We start from the raw sequence: 26,987 nt of genomic DNA, 5'->3' as shown, positions 1-26,987 counted from the left end.
GTAATTCCCTGGTTAATTTAAGCCGACGATATAGAAAAACAGGAATCCTGAGTAACACTGTCAAGTCACAAACTCTAACATTTAGCAGGTGGGGCCCTCTGGGTCAAGCTGGGAACTTCTTTCATGGGTATCATGGCACATGGAAGGCTTGCTCAGGTCACTGAAAAGAATTACTATTGACAGAATTTTAAACAAACGCACAGCCTTCGTCTTCCAATGGGCCTGGCAGTGGCGCAATTCAGATCCATTAGTAACATGCACTGCTCTCCGAAGACACACCTCGCCGTGTTTCCTCTTACATAATTGTGGAGACACTGCAGATTCAGGAATTCTTGTGCCCAGATAGAATCCCTTCGCTCACAGGTGGGAAAGGGAAGCCATAGAGGGCCCATGCCCACTGTCCTGCATCTTCCGGGGCACCCGTGGGTTTGAGGAAGACTCCAGAGGCCAGGTAACTCAACCAGTGGGGAGGCAGGCAGTCCTCATGCTGGATGATGCAGAAACAGAGAACAAATACACTCCCTTTGACACCAACGTTATTTCCTGCCAAGGCTGTGACTTAGTTACCACCCCTTTCTCTCACAATTCCTCTGGCCACTTTCTCCTTAGAAAAAAAGGTCAGCCCAACAGGACCACTTCCCCTCCAACATCCTGCACACACTGACAACTGATGCCTGGAGCTGCCCAGCTGCCATCCCTCCAGCGTGCTCCCCATGTCCTGGTATTACATCTGGCTTCTTCCCTTCCACATTCTACCCACCAGACCTTGAGGCTAGCTGATCACAGATTGAGGTTTGTAATGCATAGCCAGCTGTGTCCACACACGCTACAGTGAGAATCCAGGCTTGGTCCCTCACTGCCCAGAGGCATGCTGCCCTCGGACACACAAATGAGATTCCTAACTCTATGGTCCAGGCCTCCCAAGGGGTTGGGGAGGATAAACCAGATGTATGGACCATTGCCAAGCTTCCTACCCTACCCATACCACTGTCTCCTCGTGTGTAACCCAGGGATGTTAACACTAACTGCTAAGGGTTGTGTAGAAGGTTAAAGCACAGAGATGTACACAGGCGCCCAGCATGGCACCCCACACATAGAAGGCTTCAATAAATGTTAGTTCTTTTCTCCCGTCCTTAAGAAGCGCTCTCCAGCCAAAATGTGAAGTGTGGTCAAAGTACGAAAAAGATGAGCTCTTAGGACATGGAGGGAGTACTCATAGATGAATGTAGAAAGGGAATGTTTAGGCTCAGTGGAAACAAAAGGAGTGGAGGCCCTGACACACTTCCATGCAGCAACAATGAAGAGGAGAGCTCAGGACACACAATACAGCCACGTTCACTGCAGCACGGGAAGGTAGGAATGATCGAGGAGGTGGGTTTCGAGTGTACCGACTTCTTAACCACCACGTATTGCACGGAATCTGGAGGAAACTGAAGCTGAGGGTCAGGATTTTTCCCTTCAGTTGGCAGAGCCAGACAGACGATGAGGTTGTGGAAATTGGAATTGCTTTCTCAGATCAAGGGCCTTTTGTCATTAAGGGCCTCTAGAAGCAACCAGGTCGGATCATTCTAGTTACCGTTCTCAAGACTGCTTCTTTGGGACAAGGCAAGACCTCTGAATGCTCTGAAGTGAAACTCCAGCTTCACAAGAAGAACTTTCTGAACCTGCTCACGGAGGCTCATGCTGGGTGGGTGGACTGAGCAGAGGTTCCCTAGGGTCTCGTCACTTGATTCTGCCGGACCACTCCTTGCTTGAGAACCACAGTGCCATTTGGCAGCAGTGATTCACCGATTTTGATGTGCCTAAGTAAGTCGGCATTTCTGTGGCTGTCTCCACAAGGCAAACCTAAGGAAGTGTCTGAATTTTCAAGACTGCCTTATTTGCAGGTTTCACAGTTATTGATTACGCAGAGTAATCTCTGCCTACCAAAAAAGTCACTGGCTCCCCTTTGGAATAAGTACCTGAACTTTCAGAGTCAGCCAATAATTTATGATTTTTGTGGCCCAAAGTTTGGTAGGGTGAGAATACACATTTCTGGAAATCAAACAAGCTCCAATAACAGGGGCATAAACCCAGAGTCAAGGTGAAAGATGCAGCCTGACTACAACACACCCAGAGTTCTCCAGTAATTCCTTCTGCTAATATAATACCATACTAGTCCCTGACTAGCATCGGGCCTACTGTTACTGTGAATGTTTGTGCAAATGAAGTTAATTTGTTTAGGGCTATTTTTATTTTACTGCTGAAATCCAAAATGCCAAAACAACAAGAATGTATTATTCAAAAAAATAATTATGCAGTCGCACACATGTAGTTATCAAATTAAATGGTCCACCAGTGAAAAATCTTGGCTTAAAGGACAAGACTCAGACTGGCCCAAAGCCATGTGACTATTTGGATGATAGCAGACAAGTCTATTTCTCAACTCCCTCCAAAGAAGAGGGATGCCAGTCACTGCTTCAGAGGCCGTGGGAGGATCAAATGCGGTATGTGTAATCTGCCGTGACACAGGAACTGAATTATGCTAGGCCCGCGACACATACGAGCTTCATCCCTACCCTCATGCCTACCACCAGTCCTGTCTCAGATGTCTAAGCTCTACAAGAAATCAACTGCTACCCGACTCTTACCTCCTCCTAGGAATGGAATCCAGCACGGTGGTGATGCGGTGATAAAAACAAGCATTTACTGAATACCTGCTTTGGGCCAGCCATTGTGTTACGGGTATACATAGTATTACTATTACATTTGGTAATATTATTACATTATTATTACAGTTAATATTAATAATATTATTATCACCAATAAGACCATGAGGGAGGTACTAATACAACCTCTATTTTACAGATGAAGAAACGGAGGTCAGGCAACTAGCCCAAGGTCACATAACCAGGTAGAGGATAGTACCAGGATCTGAACCCCGGCAGTCTGGGCTCTTCAACATTGCGCTAAACTACTTGGCCCTTAGCGGGATAGACATAGGGTAAGGAAGAAGCCTGGCACTGCAGGCATGGAGAGTGGGAGCCACATGAGTTCCAGATGGTCCACTGTGGCGCTAACCCAGGACTGAGCTGGAGGCTGTGCACTTTGGATGCAGGACTCACATGCTTTGCTGAACTAGATTCCTCAGGCCTAAAAACCATGGCCTTTCAGAAACTCATTTCCAAGCCTACCTTCTAAAACCCTGCCTATCCCGAACCTTTGGCAACACCTCTTGTAGCATCTGGCCACCTGCAGTTTATTCTCCTCCTGGCAGCCAGAACAATCCTTTTAAAACCAAATCACATCATGCCATCTCTCTACTCAAAATCACCAGTGGTTCCCCACTTCACGCAGGGTAAAGGCCAAAGTCCTGAGAACAGACGCCAAGGCCCTACACAGCCACATAAGCCTCTTTCTGTTGTTCAACACGATGTACACACAACCCTGCCCCAGGGCCTTTGCACTTGCCATTCTTCTCTGCCTGGAATGTGCTTCCTCCACGATGCCTGCCTCAGTCCCTCATCTGCTTCAGACTCCTGTTCTTCGTGATGCAATACTCCCTCTGGCCCTCTAATCCCCCTCCCTGCTTTCCCCCATAATATTTTTTACCACGTGACATACTACATATTTTATGTATTTATTGTGTCTCTCCACTCCCACTAGAACATAAGCTCCGCTAGGCCAAGGATTCTGTCTGCTTTGTTCACTGCTATATTTCCAGCATTAAGGTCAGGCTCTGGCACTTAGTAGGTGCTCAATAAATATTTGTGGAATGAATGAATGAGACTTGGTTTTTCATCTTCTTCCCCACCCTGACAATCTCCCTGTCTACACAATTCTTATCACTTGTTAGACAGTTGGTACACACAGTGAACAAATGACTACCTTAACCTATTGTATCCCTGGTTTCCTTATATCCAAAATGAGAAGGTTGGACTAGATTATCTAGAGTCCTTCCAGCTCTGAAAACCTTCAACTGACAAAAAAAAAAAAAAAAAAAAAAAAAAAAAGGCATAATTCTTCATTACAGCAAGCCTGTAGCTGAATTTACTCGATTATAAAAGCTGAATTTCCTTTAGAATTTTCCACAGTTAAGGCCCCACAGCCCCCATGCATCTTAGAATAAGTGAGGTTTGGCTGCAGCTGTGCTACGTGATTTGTAACCTGCACACAAGGTCAGCATTAACCTCAAGTGCTGGGATCACTGGTCTTGTAAAATCGACCTAGGTTGAGTTACAGGGAAGTAAACCAAACCACATTCGGTTGTCTCTTAGGATCAGAAACACCACCTCTCCTTGTCCCCCTCAATTTAACACTAATTGCTTAGCAGCCCATGTTGTTGGTTTTGGGGTTTAGCCAGAGGCCCTCTGGAGAAGTAACAAAATTAGGTGTTCTGGGCCAAAAGGAAGGTACTGGGACGAAAGCAGACCCTGGCGTGTGTCGTGCCACGGCTGGGAGCTGAGCGTGAAGGCCCACGTCAGAGTGGCGGGTTCTTCAAGGTCATTCCTGACCAGGCCAACTAGCCTAACTCTGACTTCAGGGAGCCTCAAGCCTTTGTTTTCCCATTCGAAACAGGGACTAAATGAGTCTAATGCTCTACAAAGGGTCTATTGAGTTTAAACCCCACCTGGCCAATCTAACCCAAGACCAGGGTCCACTTCACCAGGGGCATCAGCTAAAGCCTAGGCTGATGCTCTCTTGACACTTAATGCACAGTTCACTTCTCAGACTAAATGTTGGGTCACTATACAATACTACTGCTTTGGTCTTTCCAAGATGCTCTATTAGCAGTAATGACAGGATCAATATAAACTCATCTGTGAGGTCCTTCGAAGTCCCTGCTTCTTGACAAGCCCCCAGCCTATGCCCAGCCCTTGGCCCCTAAAAGGTTCCTCTAACTGATCCCTTCATCCTGAGAAGCGGAAGGGTGCAGTGGTTGAAGCACATGCATCAGAGAAGGCAGACCCAGGCGGGCATCCGGGCTGTACTGCTCACTTCCAGTTGCGCAGCCTGAGCCCCGTAAACCTCTGTGCCTCAGCTTCCTCACCTGTAAAGTGGAGACAGTAAGAGCACCTTCCCCTTAGGGATATTATAAAGATAATATAAACTAATAGTAAGCTAATATAGCAAATCACTTAGCCCAGAGCCTGACATGTAAGTGCTGACTCAATGTTAGCCATCAGCAGAAATTCCTTCTTTATGCCTCAAGGGACACACAACGCTAAGATCTGGATAGTCCTTCCTGGTATATATTCTAGCACCGTGGTAATGACATGAGGCTCCATCATCACTGAGGATACGCAAGCCTAGCCTAGTCAGGGAGAGCAAACAGATGGCACACATGCCACCTGCCCACCCATTCCCCTGACCCAGGCAGGCATCTCTAATCTATCTCAGCACTTCTGTCGCTCTCCCTGCTGCTGTGGGCTTGTAAGACTCAATACAGAGCTTCAGGCAGCCACAGTGACTATGGGGAAATCTGCCTGTTGTCCTCTGATCAACTGACAGATACGCTGGTGTGGGAGAAATTCACACATGAGGGCAAGGGCCACCTCTGTGTGAGAGTCATGAGAAATGAGCAGAACTTCGTCTCTTTGTTCACTGCTATAGACCCAGCACTTTGAACACTGCCCGCCACGCACCAGACACTCAAAGATCTGTTGGATGAATGAGTTAACATCAAATCCACCTGAGGCCATAGCACACAGCACTGGACCTAACCTAGCAGGTGCTCAATGAATGTGGGAGGACAATGAGAGAGGCTAGCTAGACTCTCACGTGAGCACAGTAGTGCTGAGAAGAGAAAGCACCCGGCTTTGGCAGGTTCAAGGCCTGACACAGCCAATCACGCATTGCTGAGCAGGGCCTTCCCTCCCCATGCGTACGGTATAAGGAAGAAGCTCCACAAAGCCCAAGGCCCCTTCCAGCCCTGATATTCTGATCCAGGAAGCACTTCCAAGACCCACACTAGTCTAAGGATTCCCACTGTCCCACAGGCCACGGCTTTGTACACTGTCCTCACGCAAAATCCCTCTTCCAGGGCGCAGGAGAAAAACACAAGGTGCTGGGCAGCGGCTGTTCATGAGGGGGGTCACTGCCTGCATTCACAGGTCCAAACCTGGCCGTCCACCTCTCCATTCCACCCGGTCCCTCTAATACCCCCACATATTCTCCCACCTCATTCAGCATATCCAGCTCATAAACACTTACTGAACACCTGCTACAGGCCAGCCCCCAGCAGTGAACAAGACAGACAAAGCGCCCCCACCGATGGAGCAAGCATTAGAGAGGCAGAGAAACATACACAAATAAGTGAAAATAAGTAAAGAGCGGAAAGAAGCCACAGGCCCTTGAAGAAGGGGGTCAGGGAAGGCTTCGCTGGAGGAGCGGGGATGGAATCGAGACCCGAAGGATGAAAAGGCACTAAGTACGAGATCAGAGAAGAGAACACTCCAGGCAAAGGAACAGCAGTTGCAAAGTCTCTGAGGCCAGGGCCAGCAAACCATGGCCGTTTGTATATTTACGTATTATCTATGGCACTTTTGCATTACACTGGTAGAGCTGAGAGGCTGCCACAGAGACCGTGGCCCGCCAAGAGTCATATAGTTACTGTCTGACCCTTTACCGGTAAAGTTCGCTGACCCTGGGTTTTAGAGTGTTAGATAAATAGAGAGGTCAGGGTAAATAACTAAAACAGATTGAGTGAGAGGGAGACTGACATACGAAGAGATTAGGGAGGTGGGTGGGAGCCACCCTTTGCTGCGTCATGTGGGTCACAATGACCTCCAGCCTGATGTCACTGCCCCTATTCTACCTGCCTCCACTCCACCCTCAAACAGATGCCAGGGTGATCTCCCTGAAACACAGAGCCAGACATGTTCATCTTCTGCTCAAAGAACTTGAACAGCTCCCATGGTTTCCCAAAGTGCATTCCAAGGAACACTCACTCCATGGAATGACCTTCAGTAAAAGGGTTCCATGGTCAAGTAAGTTTGAGAAGCAAGGCATTCTTATCTCTCTCGTGGATGTTCTCAAGCACACACATTAGCACATGAAAGGCTCTGAAAAGTTGCCCCGGCAAAGAAATTTGTTGACTTTGTTTAACCCACTGTCCAAAGTTATTTGACCACAGTACCCCTTTTTCCCACCAAAATCTATTAACATTTTAAAGAGATAGTGTTCCATGGGGTGAAGGGCAAACTCCTCTGCTTGGTATTCATAAGCACTAACATTTCCCAAGTGCCTGCCTGTGCCACTGGTGGACGTCCGGTGCGTGGGCCTGTCCAGTGTCCTTCCCACCTTCTTTGCTAATGAGCCCAGCTTTCCTGTGGGGACCACCCCTCCCCCTATCCTGCCAGCTTCAAGGGAGAGGACACATCCCTGGTGTAGCTCAGCAGAGTATTCCATCCCCCTGCTCTGGAGTGACTGTTCCAGGGGGATGAGCACAGGACCCAAGCCGGGCCAATGATTGCAGACTAGGATGGGACTGGCTGCCCCAGAGTTCACGACGCAGCAGCCGAGATGGGCTAGCCCAGGTGTTTCTGCCCAATCATGCGCTTCACCCCTAAGTTCCACCCAACTTGAGCAGCCTTGGTTCCAGTCACAGGTGCCCACAGAGGACACCAGGAAGGCTAGAAAGTGCCGCCTATAACCGCACATCCTCCTGGGAAGTATGGACACTTCGCAGCAAAGTGAGCTGGCTTGGACCATCCGTCCCTTCAGGTAGAAGGGAAAAACCAGAGACAGGTGGCTGTTAGTTGTGAGGCCAGGAGAGGGGGAGAGTACCTGCTCGCCGTGCTTTTCCTTCCAGCCGCACTGGCTCCGTCAACCTGCAAAAGAAACCCAAAAGACCTACATTAGCCAAGGGGGAGACAAAGATTCTACCCACAGTCACCCCACCAAGTTCCCCCGCTCCACACCAGCCTTCAGACACAGGGGTGAGCTGGCCTCCACCCCGCTGCTCCATTCCTCCAGGCTGGAAGTATCTGCCTCTAGTGGTAAGAGGGAGTCAGCACACCCCCTAACCCAAACTTGCTTGGCCCTTTAAATCCAGCTGAGCACCCATTGCCAACACAAACCCAGCAACCACACAGCCCTGGGGACGCGGTGAAAAGTAAGTAACCAGCTAAATCTGAGATTGAATTGCACCATTTTTATTTTCAGCTGGGATTTCCAATAAAACAGTAGCCGCAGATTTATTCCCACTAACCCGAGGTTGGGGAATCATATTATGTTAAAATATTCCATCCCCCAAAGCTCCGAGCAGGGGGAGGCAAGAAAGTGTTGGTTTTTAATCTCTTTAGTTGGGGGGGGGAGTTGGGAAGATAAGGCTGACCAAATGAAATTTTCAGAAATCATAAAAATTCTGGTTCAGATGGAGAGACTGAGGCCCTGGGCAAAAAAGAGAGCTGCCTCAAGTCTCGTGAGAACTGAGTGACAAATACCTGGGGATTCTGACTCCTAGGCCAGTGCTGGGGGGGACCTCGATGCAGAGGCTACAGACATGGGGAGAATGCTTAGGTTCTCCACCACCACTGGTTGAAGGTACATTCCCCAGTTTTGTCCAAACATTTATAATAACAGTAAGTCATAGTACGAATAATGAAGGTTCAAAACTCTGGCACACATGTGTTCCCAAATTCAGAATCCTTCCAATTTTAGAAAGGTAATGTGATGCTTTCTGTATTTGGAAGCAATCCTGGCAGAGTTTGGAGAGCCCCAGTCCTCAAGTACATTGATATTTCTGTAGTAAAACTAACTTACGCAGTCGCCCTACGTGGGATAAATGAAGACAGCAACTAGCGTTTTCCTTCTTCAGGTCAAGTTCTGCCACCTCATCAGACACCAAAACTCTTTTTCGAATTTTAGGATTGTGGATGAAGGATTGAGAACGTAAAATAAACACAGCAGCAGCTACCTGCTGATGAGTGCTTATGGGAAGTTGAAAACTGGCAAAAAAAAAACAGATGGCGGACTTCCATCCAAAGAGTAAATATATAAAGGGATTTCACCCCCCAAAAAGGGGCCATATTTCAGCTTCTCTTTAAAAACCAGATAATCCAGCAACACATAATCCCACATGGCCACAGTCAGCAAGAGCTGCCATACCTGGGTCTCCACCCCTCCCTCCTGCCTTACACCCAGTCTTCCAGCCTGACCTCTGTGGACATCCAGACTCGTTCTCACAGCAGGTGCTAGTGGATGAACATCAGAGGTCTCTTATGCAATCCTCTCAACAGGTCCGCCAACACATAGGCACAATAGCCCCATTTTACAGGTGAGGAACGGAGGGTCAAAGAATTTAAGCCATTTACCCAAGACCCCACAGCTACAAACCAAGGCAGAGGTTACTCCAGTGCCTGCCTTCCTCAGCTCTTTTGTCTTTTATCTCCTGTCCACGCTCAGGAGAGCCAATCAGGAAATGAGGGGAGCCCACACAGCCCCATTGCCTACACAAGGGAAATGGAAAGGTGAAGGACAAATATGGAGGTAGAAATGTGAGGCCTGAGAGGGAGAAATTAATGGGTTGCTGGTGTATTATTTCAATGGAAGAAACAAAGCAGAAAATGGTTTGCATATCATTTCACTGGGAGCAAAAAAACAGGATCAATTACAGCCTCTTTCCGACATCTTGCATTCCTCAAAACATGTCTGTAAAGCAAACTGGAAGACGTTTCAATGTCCATATGGTAAGAGGCAGAAGTGGTAGGGGGTGGAAATTCTGCCCCAGAGAGCTTAAAGAAATGGTAAAATCCCAAATAACCTCTCCTTGCCTTTCAGACTCAACTCTGGGCATGGATTTCGAGCATTTCATACATATATTTAATGTTGTCTTTTTTTTGTCCTTTTCCTTCATAATTTCACAGAGAATTTACCAGTTTAAGTACAGGGAACCTGGGTAAGAGAGAAGATTCTGGTTTTGGCACACCTAATCCTCTCCATCTATTTCCCTTGTATGATGTTTATGATACTTGAGCTTCTTACCCCTGGGTAGCAACGCTCATTTTTGTTTTCTACCCATTTTTTAAAAATGAAGACGAAATACTAAAAATGTTCAAAGAGTTGTCCAAACTAACCCTTTTGCAGAGACTAAGGTGGTGGCACCGGGGAAATGGAACCACTACAGGGAGGAGTGCTGTCTTGGCTGGGTGTGAAATGTCCATTTATGGGAAGATACAGAAAGCTGATGAACAAGGGGTATAAACAAGAGATGTCCAAGACAGCATGTGTCAACATCACAGCACCTGTCAATCACAGCTTTTGGGCCTGAGTCCAGACACACTATAACAACAAGGGATGGCCTCCTGGGCCCTCCCAGTCCTAGTGGGAGTCCACAGTGCTAAAGGCAGCGACTCTCAGTTGTAGACAGACTCTCAGTTGTAGACATCCATAAGATGCCAGGTTGGCTTGGTCTATGTCCTTACAATACATCATAGCAATCCCTACTATTCAAATTCAGTTGAACCTCTGACACCGCCATTTTCCTAGGTCCCAACAGTCTAATACCAGTAAATTCGTATGACTTCAACCTAAATCACAAATTCACATTTACCCAATGTAATCTGACCTGACTCTCAATTTGAACCAAAGTTTAAGAGCACAGGATTTAGAGTCAGACGGTCTGAGTTCAAGTCCTGCCTGGTTCTGCCACTTTCTAGCCGTATGATCCTAGGCAAGTCACTTGTACTCACAAGGCCCCAGTTTCCTCATGGGAGAAATGGCAATTCAGTGATCCTGGGACCCACCTCATGGGAGTGGCATGAGACTTAAACAAATAACTTAAGTACGGTAATGAATATAAAAGGACTTAGCGTGGGCTCAACTACACTAATGGTAATCGATCGTTAACAACCCTCCATACAGTCATCAAGGCCACCATTTATTGGGCCCAGGAAAACTGCGTGCCTTGTGTAACATGACACAGCAGATGAGCGAGTGGCAGAGCCGGCCTGGATTGCACCAGGGGTCCTCCCAGGCTGTCTCGGGCCTGCTCGGAGTCCTGTGCTGCAAGTCAGCATCTCAGAAGCACCCACCAGAACCAGACCCCACAGCCCCGTTCACAAGGACACTGAATCCTGTGACGCGGGTCAAGTACTGAGCACAGGCCAGGTGTGTGTAGTAAGCACTTCAGTAACGGAATCCCTACTTCTGCTGCCACCACTGCACCACGTATTCCCAAATGATGCCGCTTCCTGCCCTGGCGGGTTGGACTGTCTGGGTCTCAACTTTGAACCTTAGACAACCTCTTTCCCAGGACCGGAGGTTCTCCATAGGTAGAAACAGGAACAGGAGACTTGAGAGTTAAATCAGATCATCCCCGTCCTCTGCTTTCATCTCTGTCATTCTATGTAGAATTGACCCAACTTTAATTGACCCAAACCCCTCTCTGGCAAATAAAATATGGTGGGGGACAGTGGGCCCATGAGAGATGCTGCTCCTCACTCTTACCGAGTATCCAAACCCCCAGTTGGTAAAGGTATCCACCCTGCCCTCCAGTTCCCCATAAGGTACCTGCCCCCGTTTCCTTATCTCGTCCATTCTTTATACACCAGCGTCTCCTTAGGACCTGGGCAAGGCTATTTTTGGTTTCATTCGATTCTCCTCTTCCCTTCCAAACGAATGTTAAGTTGTTCTTTTCCATTCTCTTATTAAGGATTTTCTTGGAAAGAAAATATTATTCCAAACCCAGAAATTTTATTTCTAAATTTGTGCAAATGTAAGTTGTAATACATTAGCTGCATTTCACATTTTGTGCAAATGGCAGAAACAGGCAATTCGTGTGCTACGGGATGGGGGCTGGCCAACGATTTCGATAAAATAAACCCTTTTTTAATTTAAATGCTAATGCACTGAATTAAAATTTAATAACTGAGGAAATTGAAAAGCCGAGCAGGAATATTGGAAATAAATCCAAGCAGAAACAGCTGAAATTAAAAATTCTAGAGAGTGGGAGGATAGCAGCTAAGCTGTCTTATATGATTACATTTTTTTTTTTCAGAATGAAGCAAAAAAAAAAAAAAATCCTATCTCTCGCTGGCTCTAGGGCAGTAAATCCACAGTGCTGTGATTTATTGCTCAATTTTCCTGAGGGAAAAAGGCTTTCTTTCATGCTGAAATATTTCATAAATTTCAAGCCAGCATAAATTCTTAATTTAAAAGTTATGGAGGTCACATTTAGTGCACTGGTACGGTTCCAAAATCTTAAAGGAATAGCAGCAACCAAAAAAAAAGCAAAGAGGAGGGGTAGAATTTGCTTTTTTCTCTTTTTTTTTTTTCATTTTGGTTTTAATTCACGAGTTGAAATTTCATTATTAAAGATTCCTCCTGGATGGATGAACCCCAAGCACGTGGGGAACTGGTGAGTGTTTGGAAATCTGCTGCAAAAGATGAAGAGATAAAGATTTAATTCAATTATAAAAAGGCATTCTTTTTTTAAGCCACTTGAGGAATTTCTGGTAAAAATTTCCTCCCTCCATTGCCCGGGAAGGGGTGAGGGTGGGGGAGGGTGGCCAATGTAATTGCTTCTCTTAGATCTCCAATCTTTTGTGCACACTGATATATTCATTTGTTATACAGCTGTTCAGCGGCGGAAAGAATGCTGGGGCGCCCATAATTCTAAGCAAATCAATCAAAAATTAATGATTTGTCATGCTTGCACAATGGAGGAAAACAGCTCCTTGGGTCCTGGCCGCCTGATCTCAAAGAATGAACTGCCTTTCTTCGATAAGACAGCCAAGCCAGAGGTTCAGGGAGGCTGAGGTGCCCCGGCAAATGTGGGGGCTCACAGTCCCCCAAGCTCTGAGAGGATGGAGGGGGGCCACCATCGTGGAGGGGGCATCTCCAAGATGGCGCCTGGGCCAGTGAAGCCCAGGACCTGGTGCAGCACATTTCTGTGGTGTTATAATTAGGATCTTGCCTTTTCCCTCCCCCACTGAAACTCAAAAACTGCTTCCTCTCTGGAGACTTCAGTGACTCCTCCTTCCCCCATCAGATTTGATTTGTCCCCGTTCATTGTTCTCCAACACTGCTAACACACCACCACCAGTGCCTTTCCCCAACTCTATGGGGCTGGGACCACAGTTCCTGGAGTGCCGCCCCCTCCCCCCGCCCCCTGCCCCAACTGTAAGTTCCTCCTGAACAAAGACCACATCCCACCATGTCTCCAGCACCCAGCTCGGGGCCTGGCACAAAGCAAAAATCTAGCAAATATTGTCGAATCCATTAATCATTATTTTTCAGGAAATAGAGATAATGAGGTTCCTTTGAATGATGAACTGCATTTGCAATTATACTTGGATGAAATATAACAACTGATCTTAAATACGCAATCACTCCTTTTATTCATTCAACAGGTATTTCCCTGAAAGCCTACTATGTGCCAAGCACTGTGCTCAGCTTTGGGTGGACACCTTCAACTCCACTGGTGGACTATTCCAAATCCCCAATATTCACTGCTTCTGGGGCCTCTCTACACACTTGGAATGGAAGAGTGAATGTGAACCCAGGAGAAGGGAGTTCTCTGCACGCTCAAATGCCCCTGAAGTCTTGTGTTCTTTCTTACTAATTCACATGAATGTTATATTCACAAGTATCAAATGCACATTACTCCGTAACACAAATGTGTATACTTCATACATACCTATGTACGTTAGTTTGAATATATAAATTCTGTCCTGAATTACCAATTGGTCCAACTAACTCTATAGAGGATGCTCAGCCCCAACGATGAGTGAAACCAAGTACACTCGACATGGAGGCTTGCAGGACACACTGCAACTGCGAGAAGCACCTGCCGGAGCCCCAGGACCTGCCCAGAGGATGAGTCTATGACCCCTACTATTTAGTGAGGACAGGCGGATGAGTGGATCCAAAAGAACTCAAGCCTCATCTATATATATTTCCTTTCCAACAGCTGGTGGATCCCCAAATACAACTTAACTTTCGCTCTCTCCACTGAGGCAAAAGACGCAAATCAGGAGAAAGCTATCTGCTCATCTGAAAACTATTTACTGAACTCCTTCTATGCACCATTGTTCTAGGCAGTTGGGATATGTTCCTGCCCTAATGGTGATTACATTTGAGTGGGGGAGACAGTAACGTTAGGTGTCATAAGTTAGTAAAATACAGAGTGTGCTAGAAAGTAATCAGTACTGTTGCAGTGGCGGGGGGGGGGTGGATAGAGAAGGGTAGGGGGTGATCAGAAGGCTGGGGACAAGGGAGGAGTCAGGGGTTGCAGTTTTAAATAATGTGATCAGAGTAGGTGTCGTTGGGCAAACAATGGAAGGAGGTGGGGGAGTTGGCCAGGTGGTGTCTGGGAAAGAGAACATCGAGTGCAAAGACGCAAGGGCAAGAGCAGGTGAGGACAAGAGGAAGGGAGGTACAGGAGGTTGGCCCATGGCTTTGGAGGCCGCTGAAGGGCTTTGGCTTTTACTGTGGAGACCCACTGGAAGGTTTGGGCAGTGACATAATTTGACTTTCATTTTTAAAAGCTCATTCCCGCTGCTGTGCGAAGAACTGACCGTGGGGCAAGAGTGGAAGAAGGTAAGGGGAGGTTACTGCAGCAGCCCAGGTTATAGATGAGGGTGGCTGAGAACCAGATAGTGGCAGTAAGGGGGTGAATATACTGGAAAGTAGAACAGGACTTGCTGATGAACTAGAGGTGGGGCATGAGAGTAAAAGTCAAGAAAGATTCTAAAAATCTTAAACCTCAGCACCAAGAAAAATGGAACTGCACCTCTCATGAGGATATTAATCACCAGCATAGCACTTTATAGATCGTTACATGGCACTGAATCCTCCTAATAACCCTGAGGAGACAATGCTGTTTAATTTTGATCAAGAATTAACCAAGCACCCAGGGGCCAAGTGACTTGCCCAAGGTCACACAGCTGGTCAGTGGCTTGGCCAGGGCTCACACATTTTCCATATACACCTTCATCTCTAGAACAAAGGAATCAAACCTGGCCCCAAACAACAGAGATGAACCGTTTTTCTATCTCACCACGGGGCCCTGACTCAAGCACAGGTAGTGTCCACTTTTGTTCGCCACGTGATCTTGAAAAACACCTACTAAGGGTGACTGTGCCAACACTGAACAATAGTATTGCAAGTTGTAAAGAGGAGTCCATACCCAGGAAACAAAATGTATTATAAATTCCCTAATTAGACCTTGCTTTTTAGGTTGCATTCAGCAATATGATTCTAGGAACTTGGTTTTTAATTTTGTGTATCTGCTTTCCCACATGAACATGGTTACTCAAAGACACTGAGTGCCCTGGGTTCCAAGCTTGAGGGGTGGGGTGGAAGCTGCCAGAGAAGGCTCTGTGATAAAAGAGCTGGAACTCGGACGGGGGGTGCCATTTTCCGAGATCTTTATACAGTTCGTACTCGATGCGTGATTCTACGCAAGGCCCTGGGAGATTGATACCAAGATGGATCAGACATGGTTCCTTATTCATTCACCCAAATACTACCTGTTAAGTGCCCACAATGTGCTGCGGGGCGTCAGGGTAGTTACTGACGACACAAGAGCAACAGGAACGGTGAGGGAGACAAGCAGTGATTACTTCATTACTTCACACTGTCAGCTTATAATTACCAACTGAGCTATGTACTCTGAAGAGAAAGGCCTCGATTCCATGAGCATCTCTGACAACAGGAAACAACGAGACTGCAGGGTGGGAAATGGCTTCCCTGAGGAAGTGATGCTAGAACACGCACGGGGGCTCCCGCTCAATGGGGGAAATGTAAAATCTAGATGCAAATGAAGCTAACACAAGCAGGGGGGCAGGGAGGGAGAAGGGTGCTACCTTGCCAGCTGGGAAGCCTGGGGCACTGAACCCCACAAGACTACAGACTTCACTGAGGGGCTGCACCTCTAAGGGAAGGGACCAGCCCACCGACATGCCCAGGCTCAAACAGGGAGCTCCTGACTAGGCTCCAGGCCAGAGCCCAGAGGCTAAAGGAGGCCCCCAAGATGCCACCAACTGAGCAAGGTTCCAACGACAAGAGAAAGCTGTGGGAAATGGCCAAGGTCTTCATTCCTCTTGGTTACGCTGCCCTTCTGCCCCTTCCCAAGCCCCTGCTGCCTGAGGTCAACTGTCAGGAAATAAACCAGGCTTCCAAGGAATGGAATCAGTAAGGCTTTGCTTCAGGTGAGTTTCCAGGTACAGGCAGGGTCTTCTTGCTCCGGTGGGCAGCCACGCAGACTGGAGCGGGACCCTAACGCTGCCATTATCATCATCATCTCCAATGATTTTGCGGTCACTCTCTATAGCTGGTAATTACTGAGCACCTGTAAACCACGCTAAGGAGTTTCTGCTTTATTCCGAGGCTCACAGATTCCCCAGGAAGGCACATGCACCTCTGAAAGCAACTGCTGGCTGCAGTATGGAGGCAGGGAGCCCAACACGAAGGCCAGGGTCATGTTCCAGGGAAGGTATGATGGTGGTTTGGGGACAGCAGTGGAGAAGAGAAAGCCCCTGGGCTGAAAGCTTTGGGAGTGACACAGATCACCTGAGACAGAGTGTGGAAAGCACCCAGGACAGAGCTGGCACACAGTGATTGCTCAATAAACGGCAGGTTTAAAAAGAAATAAACTGCTGCAGCTGCGGTGCGCAGAGGGCCTGGTCTCCTCCATGCACAGACCTGGCCACCTGGAAGGACCAGAAGTATAATAATAGATTAATCTACTTCCACACCGGGGACCTGACTCATGGACCTTCAAAGAAGGGGGAGTCCTGGCCTCAGACAGGAGGTGCAGTGGCCTTCCCTGGACTGTCATGCAAGATTCACCACCCAGACCACAAGCTTCATTCTCATCCCAAGGCACCTGCCAGATGCCACCACAGCTGGAGCCCACAGTCCACACCTGGATCTAAAAAGTCTGTGATAGTTCCTGGTTGTTTAATGTGTATAAATTCTCTCCGCCCATCTGGGCTGGATCACAAAGGATTCTCAGGCTGAATCAAAAAGCATGAGGTTCCTGAAATCAGGCCCAGCAAGGTTATTGTTTTTTGTTGTTATTTTTTCAACTTTTTATATTGAAATAACTTTACATTTACTGAAGAGTTTCAGAAAAACTACAGGGAGTTCCCTTCCACCGCTTCACCCAACATGAAGGGCTTTAGGCAGGGAAGAAACCTGGTCAGAATTCTGTCTGCACAAGGGCTGCCGGAGGGGGCAATATGGATGCATTAGGACCAGCTGGGGACTGATGCCAGCACCCAGGGAGGGTCAGCTGAGGCCTAGTCTCTTGCCCTGGGATTAGCAGTCAAAAAGCCCTCAGGCTCCAAGACTAAACCATGAAGAAGGACACAAGCAGCAGGGCTGGCGGTCACTGACTGTGCCACTTGCTAGAGGGACCTCGGGTAAGTGACTTGACCTCTCAGTGCCTCAGTTTGTTCCTCTGTGAAATGGTAGCAATGCTGGTGCTCACATCATAGCCGGTTGTGAGGACTAACTGACCCAATCAGTCACATGCTTAGAGCAGGATTTTTACATCCATACAGTGTCAGTTTGCATTATTAATCCAGCATAAAGAGCCTCAGGTGGGGATACTACTAGCAATCCCGGAGCAACCAGCATCTACTGAGCACCTCCTGTGTGTCAGGCCTGGGCTCAGGCACTTCGCGCACCATCTCCACCACCATAAGCAGGAGGGACTGTCCCCAGCCGCGCTAAGCAGACGAAGACCCAGAAGCTTCACAGGGTGCGGGCACCAGCTGGGAAGAGGCTCAGATGCTCTGATTCCAAGTCCGTATTCTCAAACCTTATGCCACCTTGCCTCCAAGGCCCAGCAGGGTGACTCTGGCGAATGCCTTTCCCTGCCTTTAAGAGTGGACACGCTCCTTTGGGTGCATAAATGCTGCTCTGTTTGTTTTCTTTTTTAAAAAGAAAAGTGTCTCAGTTCTTTACAGTCACACAGTTAATCTCTCAATTTACAAAAGAGTAAGTCATGTGACTGGATTCCACAAAAATTCTCTCTCCAGGTTTATGATTTTACAGAAAACTCCAGGGAAAACCGCCTGGAGCGAGTTAAAACCAGATCAGCCATAAACCATGTCCTGGTACAGCCTCACCAAGCCAAGACTCAGATTACTCATTAAATACATGATAAATATTCGCCTCAGATCAGCAGGAAGTGGCGGGGGTGGGGGGGTGTAAAATAAGGAAAACCTTTTTGCTTCATGAGGGGGAAAAAAAAAACCTATTATAAATACAGAGCGTTGCAAGCTCCAAATTAGTGAACCCAGAATTGGGGGACAGGGTTTTTAAAAGTCACCTCCTTAGGTATTTTTAAGTAAGGCAGTAAGGGGAAAGGGCTGCTCCTCAAACCTCTTGAAGGGACCAAAGCCAAGGGGACACTGGAGTGTCCGGACAGCCCCAGGGAGAAACAGCAGTCCCCCCACGCCTGGGGACCCCCTCCTCTGACTGTGGACACGGGCCATCTCTGGCCCTCCATGTGCACTTCTGTCCAATGAGGCTGCTAGACTGACAGCCTCTCAGAAACCTTCCAACTCTGACATATGGAGTCAGGCAGTCCTGGGTTCAAATTCTGTCTGTGCCAATAGGAGCTTGGTGACCTGGCTCAAGTCACATCACCTTTCAGCCTCAGTTTCTTCTCATGTCAAATAGAGAGAAAAAGCCCCACAAAACACAGCTGCTGGGTGGATGAAAAGGTTAAAAGTTGGTAACATTCTCAGCAAGTGCTAACAATACTACACGAGCCACAGATCTGGATGATGTCATGATTACATTGATGGTGGTAAGTAAAATACATTTTAAAAAAAGATACTCTGATCACTCCAGCAGGATTTAGTTCCTGGCACAATAGTTCCCAGCATAGACTCTGAAGCTGGACTGGCCTGGGTTCAAACCCTGACTCCACAACTTATGAGCCATGTGACACTGGGTAAAGTCACTTAACCCTTTGAGACTCAGTTTCCTTATCTGTCAAATGGGGATAATATTATAGTGCTCACCTCACCAAGTTACTTAGGGCTAAATTAGTTAATAGATATAAAGCCTTCAAAATAATGCCTGGCACATAGTAAATGAGATATACAAATTTATCATTATTTAAATGATTTATCATTTACTAAACTTTAGCTATATCATTTATTAAAATTCGGGCAAGTCGCTATTGTTCTCTGAGCTTCAGTTTCCCTAGCTATAAACTGGAGAATGTTGACCAGATGGACTCTGAGGACCCTCAAAATTCAGAAACTTGTTGATTCAGTTGTTTGTTTTTGCTCTTGCTGTCCCACTGCATAAACTACAGTCCACTCTGACCAGCTGGATCCCAGGCCCTGCTCCAGAAAGCCTTCCCTGAACACAGGGACAACCTCCTAGAGGACCAAGTCCGTGCCTGAACACACCCGGGGACGTCACCGCTCTCTGGGGCCTCGCTCCCAACCAAATTGCAAGTTCTAGGAACATGGCCAGCTTTTTATAAACAGATCCTCTGTGGCTCCCTAGCACCCAAAGCTGTGTTGCATACAGAAGGGGCTTAATAAAGATACATTGGTTTAAAACATAAAGGAATTGTACTGCCAATACCTAGAGAACCATGGTGGTGAATGAGGTCTAGGGAATCATCTAGTCCAAAAACGGCAAACAGGTTTTATTTTCAGTGCCAATTCTCATCAAGTAGTCGTGGCTGCCTGGGGCAATGTGTTGAGAAGGATTCTGGGGCCACATCAGAGCTCAGCTAGGAAGAGTGCTGTGATTGATTACCGATGTCTGCAGTGAGCGTGGTAAAGCTGGGGTTGATTACTGATGTCTGCAGTGAGTATGGTAAAGCTAGCCTTGATAGCATGCTTGCCCCTTCTAATCTAGTCCTACACCCTCCTTTTATAGAGAAACTGAGGTCTCCTGACCCCCGAAGCACCCTTTTTCCTGTCACCACATTCTCATTTGCAAAAACATTCTACATGAAAGAGGAGCCCTGGCCTTTTAAAATTTAGAGTAAAGAGATCCCAAAGAAGAGAGAAGATCAGAGACAAAGAAATACAGAAAAAAACTGTGTGTAAAACACAGGGCTCACTTTGTGAAAGAGAAATTATTATGGAAGGGCAAAGCAGACATTCTAAAAAGGAATTTTTTCTTTTTAAAGAAAGACAAGTCTGTCACACATGCTCAAAGTAGAAATCTTACAAATTCCTATTGCAAAATAACTCCTGGTCAGCCAACCACAATCTCTATAAATATATCACAAGATCAGCAGCCCAGGCAAATAGGGGGAGGGGGAGAATGACTGCATGAATTTTTAAAAAATCAAAATAGTTCCTCTCACAGTTGGAAAGGAAGGAGTCACCCATTTTCCTACAAAATGAGAGGCCCATGAAGAAAAGGAAGATTGTAATTCTACACATCCCAATGGGCACCTGCTGAGAAATCTAGACAGCCAGACTATTTCGAAATTATTTTACAATTCTGTTTTCTTTGCAAGGGGAAAAAAAAAAAAAGCTGGTACCCTGAATTCATTAGGGCAGCCAGGGTCTTACAATGGCTTACATGGAATTGTTCAGAGTGGGAATAGCCAAGTGCTCAAAGGGGCGTGTGATCTGGGTGGTATGTCCTATAGGATCTGGACCAGAAAAACAGATGCTACTCTGGGTCTTTAAAATGTAGGCAAATTAATATAGTGAGCATTTGAGTACACAGGTGACGAAGAGGCCAATAAGTCAAACGGGACAAAAAGGGAACCAAGGATTAGCGTATGAGGCAGGTACTGCTACCACCTCTAGGCCTGGGAGAGAAAGGGAAGAGAAGGTATTATCAGAAGTTGGGGCTGTTCAGCAAGGGCTGTCCAGTGGGAATGGATCCTAGAGGGAGGGGCTGGAGCTACAACGAAAGAGTCGGAGAATGAGTTGGGTAGACATCCCCTGGGCTTTTCCCTTCTTCCCACCTTCTAATCAGCCTGCTGTGAATTTTTCTTGCTAAACTATTCAAAGGCCAGAAAGCAAGGGCGCCTGGGAAATGTAGTTCCTTGAAATACAGAGCACAGCAGGGGAAAACAGGGATGGAGCTGAGGGAGGTCAAACCAACAGCTGATCAGCTCAGGCCAGGAAACTGCTGAAGAGCTGCAACCACTTGATGGCAGTGTCCTGCACAGCTCACCAAGGGGTCCTCCTGAGTCCAGCATCCCCATATGGACTGTAACTTCCTCACACGCAACGACTGTCTTCCCTGAAACTGCATCCTCTTCCACACTACCCAGCAGAGTCACAGCTCAGAGCTGGAAGGGTGCTGAAAGTCTAAGAAATGGAAGCCTGGCCATCTAGTCTTGTCTCCCAACACAGGGGATGCTTGTATGGCCTGCCAGTGTATTTCTGCTTCCAACCTTTGCTGAGAATCTACTATTGACAGAAAACTCATAATGTGGAAGGACAGTTGTCCCTAACCCATCACTCAGAAGATCCAGGAACCCAGTGGACACTCTAGAAGCATCTAGAACACTCTGTTCATGGGGATGGGAAGTAGAGGCTCTGTGGTACCAAAGTCTGATGCCAGCTGGGCAGGCTGAGGGGAAAACACTCCTAGGGCCCCTGAACTTTCCACCTTCAAGGACACTACTCCAGATTTACACTGAAACTTCATGGTGGTGTTTTTTGAACCATATTATATAAGACAAGAGCATTCATTCAACCCTGTGAACTTCTTTGTCCTGACTGTGGCCAAAAGCTCGGTTTCAAACTACATTCTACAAAGAAAGACAGGGCCCTTCCCCCTCACTGAAAGCTCCATTCCCCCTCCCCCAAGCCACAGGGCCGAACTCCCTCCCCTGTTTTCTTAAAGCACTTATTGCCTGGGCCATTCAAATACTATTGATCAACCAGCTGGTATACTCAGTCATCTTTTTATGACCTGTCTTCCCAGTTGGACCATACATCTTTCCTGGGCAGGGGCTGTGCCTCTGGATTCCCAGTGCCCACCACACGACCCAGCATCCCGAGAGCATCTATACAGCATCCTTAAAGGGACAGATGACCCAGGTTCCCAGAGCTGACTCTGGGGTAAGGTAGAAATAACACATTCTATCAATACCGCACATTTGTTGAGTGAATGATGGGATTTTTACATCCATTGCTTCATCTGATTCTCCTAAGATAGGAGTCACGATTACCAATGCAGAGAATAAAGTGGAGGTTAAGTGACTCTGCCCACATCACTAGGTACTAGCAGGGCTGAGATTCAAACCCAGGTCTTGTTCCAAGACAAATACTGAGTTCCTTCCCTCTCCTGGCCATAGTCTCTCTTCCCAAGACCCCATGTCTTGCTTTTCTTTCATGAAATGAATTGATTTAAGGAAACCATTAAGTGATTAAAAGAGTTAATAAATGTAAGGCACTTAGAAGAGTGCCTGGCACAGACTGCTATGTAAGTAATGGCTACCACGGTCTTCACTGTTACCATCGTTACCTCTCCATTGCTGTAAAATTCATTTCAAAAATCAACTCACCACAACATCAACAGTTAGTAACCTTCATGGCCAAAGTAGCACAAAATGCCTACATTCAATTAAAACTGGGAAATTAAAGAAAAGTGAAATGACTGAACAGTTAAGAGGAGACATTTGAAGACACCGTATGATACGAAGAGGTTTATCCAAAGCACTGACCTTCCCTGTACCAGAAAACCACCAACGCTTTATTCAAAACTACGCTAGAATCTCCCGTCCTGATTGACCTGATGGACAACACCTTCAGTGCATAAAATACAGTGCTTTCTCATTGATGCATAGTCTTTTGAGCCAGAAAGCCTGTTGTGCAGAGGGAAAGCAAAGGCCCAGAGTGGAGGTAACATATTCGTATGCAAGGTCACATGTGTTTAAAAACAATCTGCACGTGACTTTCACAAGTGTTAACCATATTGCTCCCTTGTCAGGCCGAGTGTAGGGCTATGCAATTATGGGAACTAAATAATATGTTTTAGGCCGGACATATAAAAATCCATACTCCAGCTCACTGCTTGGCCCAAAGTCTTTGTGCAAACAAAACAAGTCAGCAGCTACCAACCCCAGCTAAGACAGGATGAGAAGGCCGCATTCTGCTATGTCAACTATCCCAAATGGGGTTCTTCTTCAAGAATCTCCAAAGCAGCTGTGTGCCCTCAGCTGTCACATCCACTGCCACGTTTCTCTGATTTTAACTTGGCACTGTTACAACAGCCTTACCAACTCTCACATCCTTTGACCTAGTAATCCACTTTGGGGATATCACATAAAAGAAGGAAAAGGATTCATGCACAAAGATGTCCATTGCATTATTTATAATAAAAACTGGGGAACAACCTACAAGCACAACAGTGTCAACAAATAACTACTTACAAAGCCATTAGAATAGATGCTCGTGCATGGTAGAGAGCTACATGAAGAACGCTTAAGTGCTAAAGTGAAATGGCAAGAACAAAAATAAAAAATATATATATGATTTTATATAAACAAACAATACATGCACGTATATAGTACCTCCAAAAGCATTTGCCCTGGGAGGTTCAAAAATAGATGATATTTTTTTTCTTCCTTCCTGTTTAACTTTCTATCATTATCACTTTTGAGGAAAAACTCACCCAAGTTTACACATGCTACACATCTAGAAAGGCAGGTATCGGGACAGGGTGATCTCCTGCCATGACATCCTTCCCCAGATTGAAGACCTGTGATTCTACAAGACATGTATTTAGTCTGTCCTCAAGGATTCAGTCACTTGAGTAGACATGGTAGCTGGACCCAGGTACACACCTATGCACTGGGAAGTTCGGCACGCAGGGCATTCAAACTCCACCTGAGAGCAGAACAACATGACCCTGAGACTACCTTCGAGCACTGAGATTTTCAAGAGGCTCTTGGGAGAGGTAATCTTTCAGCCTGTTGCCCTTTGAATACAGAAGAACCTGAGAGTGAGGTTTCTATATTGTACGAGTACGTAGGCATAACCACAATAACTGAGACCACTGGAATGTTATTGAGATACTATTATGAGCCAGCAACTCCAAAAGGTTCATTCAATGTGTTTGAATGCATCCTACATCCTCATTAACCAGGCAGGGGTTCTTGATCTACTTTATGACCGGGGAAACTGAGGTTCTGAGTAGCTAAGTGATTTGCTGGTGTAGGGAACCGGACCGAAGTGAGAATGCTTGGAGATGAGCCATCCGACTGCATGTGAGTATGGAATGTGAATGTATGTCAGGCATCTTCAGTAAACCATCTCATTTTATCTTCACCACTTACCTGTATGGCGAAGAATAATGTTGTCACTTCTCTGGGCCTTTCCAGAGTTCCTAATACTATTGTGATCTTATAGATAAAGAAATTGAGGCCCAGAGAGGTAAACTTACTTGCCCCAAATCACATAGCTAGTAAGCAACAGGGCCAGTGTTTGTACCCAAACTTGTCTGCCCCCAAAGTCCATGTACGAAACCATTGTGCCATATCTAATTCTCCCAAAAGAAAATGAAATGAAAGAGTGCATCACAGTATGAGGAAATACGCTCAGAGGCACAGTTTGCCTAGAGGCGGTGAGCTTCCCAGGGGAGGTGTGTCATCAAAGGATGGACAGCCATCTGGTGAAAAAATAATCAGTGCCTACAAGCAAAAGGATGGATCAGCTATAAGGGAGGAAGAGACAGGGGAGATGGAGATAAAAAGGTGGTGTTCCTTGCCAAGATATTCTAGTTCTGGATCCTTCTGGAAGATCCCAGACCATCCTAACAGTTCTTCAGACCAGCCCTAATTATCCAGCTTTTTCATCCTCCATATTTAAAGGCCACCATCTTTTAGTGAAATGTTGCGGACCAAATATTTCATTTCCTTTATTCCCCTTTTTCTGGCTTCACACGTGTAGTAAAAAGTTAATGAATCTATAAATTGCTCACTGGCTTAAAAAAAAATGAAAAAAACAGTTAATGGAAATTTTAATGAAAATGTTCCATCTGCATAACTGATGGCAAACCCAGGGACAGAATACCTGGCACTGCATGGCCCAAATTGAGTGCCATGAAAGCCTGAAAACCTTTACTGAAAGAAAGTGGGGTCCCAAGCTCATGGATGTCCGAGAAAGGAGAATGACTCCACTCCAGGCTTTGAAGTGGCGACATGAGTCATATCTACCCTAAGGGCTACATCGTCTGCACATTCAATCATCAAACTGGGAAACCCAGTTTCTGAGAAAAGAAAAACGGCCAGAACCACACTTTTTCTAAGGCATGAGGACAAGGTTTGGGACTTGAGGCCAAAGATGGGAAAAGTCATGATAACTGAAAAGCCACCATGTTCTGCTAGGGTTCCCAAGAGGAATCCATCACCATTTAAGTACCTGAGTTCTCCTCCTCTGGAAATATTAGTCCATAGAAGAAGGGTATGTGTATTTTAGAAAAAGTGCTCCAGACCATCCTGGTACATGCTCGCTATTCAAAAGTACCTCTTTGATGTCTACTCTACATGAAGCGCTGAGCTAGAACCTCTATAGACTTTCTTATATGCCCCCTACAGCATGAAAAGGTAAACATGACTACCCTCACTTTAACTGGTAAGGAAACGGTGGCTCAGAGAAGTTAAGTGACCATCTCAAAGTCACACAGCTCATCCATCCGCATCATGGTAGGTCGATATTCAAGCAATCAGCACTCAAAAAATCACCCAGGTTTCCTTCAAAAGCCTCCTAGCAGGCTTTTCAGCCTCCATTCAAGGTCCTTCACTTCAAGAGCCCCCACCTACAGCCTGTTTGGTCTCTCTAAGATAGAAGCGTGACCCTGCCATTCCCGTTTAAATCCTTCACAGGCTCCCCTTTTTCTGCCAAGGTAAAAATCACACTCCTTCTCAGCTGCCACCAACACAATCCTCACACCTAATGCTTCGGCCACACCAGGGCTCCTGCACCTACTCCCTCGCTCACTGACTGGGTAACTCTGCTGCTCATCCTTCGTCAAGTCTCACCCTAGACATCACTTCCACCAGGAAACTTCTCGACATCGCTACTCTGCCCTACTCCACCTCTCATCTCCCCCTGGCCACCAAGGCAGAGTAAGACCTCCTGTAATGTACACTCTTCCTAACGGTCCCACTGCTCAACTACCTACCTGCCTGCCACCTTCCTTAGGCCATGGGGTGCCCTCAGGCAGGGAACAAGGCTTGGTCAGCGAGCACAGGCCCTGGCCCAGAGACGAAGCCTGGGAAACGCTGAGAATGGGCGGGGTGGCAGGAGATGTCTTCCTGCAGCATCCTTGCCAGACAACAGGCTCAAACCCTGGCACCAGGTCCCGCTCTGCCCAGCCTTCCCCACCATCCCCAAAGGAGAATCACATGGACCAGCCGCCCATTGCTGAGGGGCTGATGGAGCACTGACAAGAACTGGAAGCGATGGAGTTTCCCCCAACACCTCAACCTCTTTGCCTATTCATTCTTTTCTCACCAGCTCTAAGAGGGTAAAAGTGGTGGAAGTAGAGTCAGAGAAATGAAAGCGAGAAGGACAGGAAACCACAGAAGCAAGAAGTGCCACAAGCACATGCTCGGGAGAGTGGAGACAGGTCCACATTTGTCCTAAGGGTGACCTGGGCCAACTGCAAAGCTCCACAGACACAGACACCAGCCCTCCAGCAACCAGGGCTCTCAAAGAAACACACAGGGACAAGAAATACCTGGAAATTACAACAGCTACTTTTAGTTTCCAGAGATTTTGAAGCCTCTTTCTTTTTGTTTTTCCCCTAAACCAGTTACAATTAGCATTGAGGGATATAATTACGTTGTTACTCTAATTGCTTGTTTGAAGCAGGATCTACGGGGGTTTAATAGAAGATTTGAGGGGGAGGGCAGAGAAAAGCAAAAAGTCAGGATAATCACAGAAGATAGCGTAATGGTACTTTCTTCCCAGGTAGAGTCGAGGCCTGACTGGCGCCAGGGGCCAGGGGATTGCGTCCCCGCCAACTCCCTCGCCTGGCTGGGTCCGGAACGGCGCTACCAGGCGGCGCAACTTCACTAGAAATTGATTTTGGAGACGCTG

At 46.8% G+C, this 26,987-nt stretch overlaps 1 protein-coding gene across 20 annotated transcripts in view; it reads right to left on the bottom strand.

The window, feature by feature from the left end:
* Positions 1-26,987, bottom strand: part of ZNF618 (zinc finger protein 618) — a 167,117-nt gene that overhangs the window by 68,101 nt on the left and 72,029 nt on the right. For all 20 annotated transcript variants that reach the window (XM_033123367.1, XM_033123370.1, XM_033123368.1 and 17 more), the window contains exon 2: positions 7,768-7,811. In XM_033123367.1, coding sequence (XP_032979258.1) covers positions 7,768-7,811 — 44 coding nt within the window. The remainder of the gene's footprint in view (positions 1-7,767; positions 7,812-26,987) is intronic.

This window comes from Rhinolophus ferrumequinum, chromosome 12, assembly GCF_004115265.2.
Source record: "Rhinolophus ferrumequinum isolate MPI-CBG mRhiFer1 chromosome 12, mRhiFer1_v1.p, whole genome shotgun sequence".
Classification (NCBI taxonomy): domain Eukaryota; kingdom Metazoa; phylum Chordata; class Mammalia; order Chiroptera; family Rhinolophidae; genus Rhinolophus; species Rhinolophus ferrumequinum.
This window is presented reverse-complemented; position numbering and strand designations above follow the sequence as displayed.